The following is a 6196-nucleotide window of genomic DNA, read 5'->3' as shown; positions in this document are numbered from 1 at the left end:
GGGGGGGGGGGGGGGAATTAATGGTGAATAGTAAAACTGATATTTTAAAGGCCTTTAAAGTGGAATTAATTAACCTCTCATGGTTCAATAGAATGTCAATTGATGTATACCCATGATTTCTCATGTACAACTTCATCCTCTATTTCTTTTTAAAATGAGCTGTCATGTCAAGACAAATTCGTGAAATCCTGACCAGAACCAATTTTGCAAGGTGTAGAGTAGTAGTTTCCTCTATATGCGAACATTTCAAATCTCGACGTTATTTTCAGTTGCTATCTCAAACTTAAGGTATTTATTATTAATTTTACGTTTAATCCCATTTGTTGCACCCCAAATCTCCTTTAAATGTTACCCATTGGGCCCTTTAAAATCACACACGCATCAGTACCTTCCCAGCATGCACCAGTTCGGTGACGTACTTCCGTGAGGCTGTTCTGGAAACATGGCTGATAACTTATATCAACAACATCGCTGTCATTGACGTTTTTCGACCTAACAAGTCAGACGCTGTTCACACTGGGAAGACAGTTGTGGGAAAATGCCGAAGTATTACGAAGATAAAGAAGAAGACACCAGAGCGTGCGCCGGAATTAGGGAGGACTTTAGGGCTTGTCTCCTTCAGCATGACTGTGTCGTTAAGGTAGGTAAGGTGAACGAACGCTGTCTTGTCTGCTTGGGTACGCGAGCAAGTCTGAAAGTTAATTCATTTAAAAAGAAAAGAAAAAAAAGCGCCAGGTTTCTTTAATTGTTCTGCCCTTGTAAGTTAATATGGTTTCTTGACACACACGTCAGTATAGCTCTCTTTCAGATAGCTAACGTGGTGTTAGCATGTAGCTGAACAGCGGGTGGACATGTTTAACAAAATAACAAAACATATTTAACACTGACAATTTAAATGTCAATGGGGCGTGTTTCCTACAACTGTCCATGATAACGTGTTTACAATGCTAGCCTCACCGGTCGTCTTGAATAGCATAAAATGTGCGACTGCTCTTACTCGTTACCTCACTTTAAAAATAAATAAAAATGCATTTCCGGTCTGTTAAATAGGTTACTGTGCTACGTTTTGCCTGTTTCAATGTTTTTTCCTGCCTAAGGAGGGGAAGATGCCCAGTGAGTGTTTAAAGGAGGGACACTGCAAAGCTCTGCAGACGTCATTCTTTGAGTGCAAGAGGTCCATGGTATGTTTTTAAGGGTGATGCAACATGTATTATTTATTTATTTATTTTTGAAAGTTAATACTAAATTTAACCTGGTCATTGTTCCAACTAAGGTGCTGAGCATAAACCTCTGTCTGATCTTTCCTGACAGCTGGACACAAGGTCGCGGTTCAGAGGAAGGAAAGGATACTGAGGAAGCGTCTAAAACGAAGCAATGTTATTGACTTCATACTGATTCAAGGAACTCAGCTGCCTGGAGGTAGCTTTATGACCTCACCTGAAGAACGGGTTTGAAAATGGACTGTCTCAAAGAACTGAAGTCCCCTGGCAAATAAGTGGACTAACCCGAGGTCAGAAAATGCTGAAAGGAGTATTTACCTGGCGCTTGCTCAAGATATTGTGTGTAAACATTTGTGTTTTAATGGACATTTAAATAAATAAAATGCTAAGAAATGGAGATTATATTTTTTTATCAATTTTTTTTTGCAGAAAATACAGACTTGTGTTGTCAATCAAACATGAACGTTAACTCTTTGGGTGGTCAATGAGGCTTTAGAAATGTTATTGTAGAGCGACTATCAAAGGACCAGGGGAAACAAAAAATATAGTCGCAGAGAGGCTAAGTACCTGCCGGACGGATGGATGAAGTCACGGCTCCTGAGACGAGTTGCTATTGTAGATTTATTGCATGGTGTTTGAGTGACAAAAAAAAAATTAAGGTTCAAACAAAAATAAGGCCAAGCAAAGGAAAGTGGTCAGCAAAAGTAGGACATCCCCTCCCTCACCCTCTCAGTTCATTCAAAAAACCCGCCAGGTGAAGAGCAGCTGATATTCGCTTCTGCCGATGTCCCACCCACACCACGTGATGTGTAACCCAGCGTATGAAAAATAACGCATAATAAAAAACATCCTGTGAAACAACGGACGAAGTACAAACAACATTAGCTGGCACATACAGTTATTGTAAAGCAGCCATCATCATCTCCTCAAACTTCTTTATATCCACCTTCTTCATGATGAACACCTTGTGGCCCTTTTTCAGAAAGCCCACAGTGTCGACTACCATCATGCCTCGGGTGTGAGTGCCGGTCACTTCCACACTGACAGGATAGTGGTCGTATTCTGTTAGGACCGAATCATCAATGGCAACTGCCGCAGCGTAACAGTCGCAAGACACAAAGCCTGAGCCGGCGATAAACTCTTTGTCGTGGCGCTCGCTTTTTGATGATTCCATGCTGTAGCGAAAGATTCGCTCCATGAAGCGAGCCTTGTCTGTGCCCTGCGCTAACCAGGCGTCACAATACTCCTGTGAAGACAAGGGGAGGGTAGAGTACCGCAATGAGTTTGTGTGATATTTTTTTCTTTGTTTTGTTGAAGAAATCTAAGTTAATCTAAGAGAAGACCGTACCCAGGACAACATGTTGAGGCAGGTAAACTCCCAGCAGGCCATGTAGGTGTTACAGATGTATTCATTAAGAACGATGTATGCAGCTTCCGGATCAGCTGCAAAGTTGAACTCGCCACACACTGTGGTGTTTCCTCGAGCTGAAAGAAGAGAAATGGCAAGAAAAAAAGGCCATAGATGAAAAATCTTTAAATCAATTAATAACTGTAATTTTGCCAATCAATTAAACAGTTTGTACGGACAATCACACACATAGTTATGGTTATTTAGGTCATTAGACTCACTGACAGTCAGTGTTGCCTCCCATGATGTAAAGCCCATGAAGTTTGCTTGGTATCGACGGATCCATTTTCACAGCAAGAGCCAGGTTGGTTAGTGGGGCAGTGGCAACCAGAGATATCTGAAAAGGAGTAAAGGCTTGCAATAAAATACCTGAAACAGGCTTGGAAACAAAACACTGTGTAAAAACTCCCAACCTGGCCTGGGTGCTCATTAACGATCTGGATGATGGCATCCACGGCGTGCTCCTTCTGAATCATGTCCAGACTTGGAGCTTTGGGATCGGGAGCATCTCCAAGACCATCCTGGCCATGGAAGTAACCCGCATTGATGCTGTTCCCCATGATGGGCTTAGTGGCACCTCGGAACACTGGAATCTGAGCAGATGGGTGAAAGAGAGCATGCCTGAGTCTTTGTTTTGTTGAGTGTTTTTTCCAATGAAAAAGCTGTGACAACTTCTAGCTGAAGCCATAAAATATGTCCGTCACATTCCGGGGACAAACTGATGTTCCCGCCTTTCGTCACAGGGGCCTGCGGTACAACAACTCACTGTGGGTACTTTTAAAAACAGCAGTGTGACACATCACATGATGAGAAAATTCTTCTTGGGGTCCAGCAGCAGCAACGAGCGCTGTGTTCACCAGTAAAAGCTCCGACGGACGGGCTCAGTCCAGTGACTGAAATGTTGCACCTACATCCAGTCTCTTACAGGCCTGCAGGACTCGCAGTGTGTTCCGACAGACGTTGTCCACGGAGGTGTTCCCTTGCACGCAGGTGATGCCCAAGAGGTCAACGTTGGGGGCCGCCAGTACCAACATAATGGCCTGGGCGTCGTCCACCCCGCAGTCTACGTCCATTACCAACTTCTTCCTCACCATGGTGCCTGAAAGATATTTTTTATAACTGCTGTGTGGATTGTTAACCCGACAAAACGTTTTTTAAACTGTGGAGCGATTAGAAAAATCAGAAAAATCATGTGAACCTGAGACACACCAAGATAAATAACACCTACCACCAGCTTCAAAAGATGACTTGTGTCGTCTGCAGGCTGTTCCGGGTCGATCCTTGACCAACTGGAACCGGAGCTGGTCGCAAAACAATCTTGGGTGCCGCACAATCAGACTGCAAAATGGCAGTAGTGGGTTAGCTGGCGAGTGTAATTAATAATTATCTTCTCACATAGGTTAAACTTCACCTTTCGCTGTGAATAAATGATTTAGAGAGTCATAGAAAACAATTTTAAAGAAGCTATAGTAGTGCATCGTTCGCGTTAAAGTTTTGTCATTAGCAAATGCAAAATGAATGTGTGTATGGCAACCTGCAACGTTTACTTTACTGACATGATCTGGACAAGTAAATTATTTTCAAGATGCAGCTGCGAGAGAACACAGTACGACGAGGCAGCAGCTTTGTATAAAACCCACAGAAAAACAATAAGACGAGTACAATAAAAACGAAAGTGAAAGTATAGGGTGAAATTTTTCCCGGGTGGTGAAAAAAAGAGAACAATTCTGGGAATAACGGGACGGGTGGCAACCCTAGTGTGCAAACTCGAAACGTCGTCTCACCTGGCAGAGCGGCTCAAGCGTCGACATGCGGCAGAGAAGTGGACAGTAAGGGTCATTGACTAACTCTAAAAGCACTCAATAAGGTCACTTCCGGTGCAGACACGAGACTCAAATTAGGAACGTGTCGGAAAACTGATAAATCCGCGCATACGCATTCCACTTCCGCATCAACTGCGCTTGCGCGACTCACTTCGAGCAGGTCCTCAGATCGGGTTGCGACAGTTACGTTGCTTGCTATCCGAACGCGCCCTGTGAGTTTGTAGCGATGGAGAATACCGCGGTCGAGCCGAACTCTGGATATTAACAGAGATTTCAAACGTTTCTTATTTTATGTCCGTTTTATTAAATTATGAGTGGACACCATGGACACCATGACCAAATCCATTTCGCTCAGAAAAGACAAAGTCTTTGGTCTGGAAAGTGAGTTGATGATTTGTCGAATGAATTGATTTTGTGTTTGACTCTAGAATTACGTTTGTTCTAGTTTCTGGTCGTAGAGCACCTCAACGGGGGTCTCTACCCAGATGGTAGCTTCATTTCTCCAACCATCTGTCTTGTTCCGATGAGGATATCATCAACATGAAACATTTATCCATAGTGTTGGGCATGGAACAATCTAAGGATCATGGCCTCTGTCAGGGTCAACAGCTGGATATACTTGTTGGCTTTCACTGTTTTAATTTTAGAGTCGTTTTCTTCACGGAAGATGGTATTTAATTATTAGTTGTTGTTTTTTTTTTCTTCCCAAGTCCATATTGAGCCATATTACTATGATGATTGCTTTGGTTTCAATATTGTAAAAGACGTGTAAAAGTCACTGTACTGTACTGGTGCATTGTGAGCGTCTGTCTGTGCTGCATGTACAGTATCATCCCATTCTTTTCCTGCAAACACTGCCACCAAGCGGTGGATGTCATAGCCAGGACCTCACCCACTCGTTTGAATGGAATGTTTGAAAGAAAAACTGGCGGTCTTTTCGTTCAGTGTGTGCGAATTTTTTGAAAACATAAAAATTAATCGTCTTGTTCATGTGGCCTATGTTGGTTCAGTGCAGCAGCCAGTTCAATCGCAAACTCTTGACTCTTGCTTGGCTCGTATAAAAGAAGTCGAACACTCTGCCAACAAGCATCTTTACTTTTATTTCTGATAAACAAAACTTGGAATAAATTCGACTAATGTTTTTTTTTTTTTGCATCAATTTTGCCTTTGAAAAATATAGATATACATCATATAGGTATACATATTTATGCACATTAAACACACACAGGCCAATGTATAATTCATTAACTATTATTATTATTATTTTTTTTTTTAAACTTTAAAAAATGGCAAAAGGAAGAAACCAACATGAGCAGATTAGTACAAAAAAAACTATTATTGTTAAGATCAATGGTAATTTCATTTGTGTGAATCAAATACAACAAATTATGACAATATTCCCAATATTTACAGTCCTTCATTTAGGGCAGGGGGTGCCCAATACGTTGATCGCGAGCTACTGGTCATCTTCTAATGTAATTCACTTGGAATAAATGAAATATGTGTTGCTTGTTTTGTTTGTTTGTAAGTTGATTCAAGCAGAACCTTTATTCAAGCGATGGATGACAGAGCTTTATTATCACAGTGATCTCATTCATTAGGCTTTTCTCTCCTTAAACTAGACTTCAGGGAGTCAGTTTTGGCCTTCCTTATGTTCAGCATCATCCATGTCTTCATCCTTCTGTGCTTGTAGCTATGTGCTTATCGTCATTTTGGTTGGAATCACCTAATTTATCTTTTTCACT

The 6196-nt window shown here is 41.8% G+C and overlaps 2 protein-coding genes across 2 annotated transcripts; one reads left to right on the top strand and one right to left on the bottom strand.

The window, feature by feature from the left end:
- Positions 1 to 408: 408 nt before the first annotated feature.
- coa5 (cytochrome C oxidase assembly factor 5) lies at positions 409 to 1617 on the top strand. The gene is made up of 3 exons (XM_076014609.1): positions 409 to 640; positions 1098 to 1181; positions 1312 to 1617. Exons 1-3 carry the CDS (start codon positions 539 to 541, stop codon positions 1351 to 1353), a joined length of 228 nt encoding a protein of 75 aa, XP_075870724.1. The 5' UTR covers positions 409 to 538; the 3' UTR covers positions 1354 to 1617.
- Positions 1614 to 4549, bottom strand: LOC142880642 (inosine-uridine preferring nucleoside hydrolase). Its single transcript, XM_076014608.1, has 7 exons — positions 4413 to 4549; positions 3857 to 3966; positions 3540 to 3727; positions 3042 to 3221; positions 2854 to 2965; positions 2569 to 2705; positions 1614 to 2466 (listed from the first exon to the last, which is right to left on the bottom strand). Exons 1-7 carry the CDS (start codon positions 4466 to 4468, stop codon positions 2119 to 2121), a joined length of 1131 nt encoding a protein of 376 aa, XP_075870723.1. The 5' UTR covers positions 4469 to 4549; the 3' UTR covers positions 1614 to 2118.
- Positions 4550 to 6196: the final 1647 nt, after the last annotated feature.

Source organism: Nelusetta ayraudi, unplaced genomic scaffold (genome assembly GCF_046127955.1).
Source record: "Nelusetta ayraudi isolate G7.1 ecotype Tasmania unplaced genomic scaffold, CSIRO-AGI_Nayr_v1 ptg000169l, whole genome shotgun sequence".
Classification (NCBI taxonomy): Eukaryota; Metazoa; Chordata; class Actinopteri; order Tetraodontiformes; family Monacanthidae; genus Nelusetta; species Nelusetta ayraudi.
This window is presented reverse-complemented; position numbering and strand designations above follow the sequence as displayed.

Coding starts and splice junctions, on each gene's coding strand:
- coa5 (XM_076014609.1), top strand. CDS start 539: ATGCCGAAGTATTACGAAGATAAAGAAGAAGACACCAGAGCGTGCGCC. Junction 641..1,097: donor AGCATGACTGTGTCGTTAAG/GTAGGTAAGGTG, acceptor TTCCTGCCTAAG/GAGGGGAAGATGCCCAGTGA. Junction 1,182..1,311: donor TTGAGTGCAAGAGGTCCATG/GTATGTTTTTAA, acceptor CTTTCCTGACAG/CTGGACACAAGGTCGCGGTT.
- LOC142880642 (XM_076014608.1), bottom strand. CDS start 4,468: ATGACCCTTACTGTCCACTTCTCTGCCGCATGTCGACGCTTGAGCCGC. Junction 3,728..3,856: donor GTCATCTTTTGAAGCTGGTG/GTAGGTGTTATT, acceptor AATATCTTTCAG/GCACCATGGTGAGGAAGAAG. Junction 3,222..3,539: donor AGGCCTGTAAGAGACTGGAT/GTAGGTGCAACA, acceptor CCATCTGCTCAG/ATTCCAGTGTTCCGAGGTGC.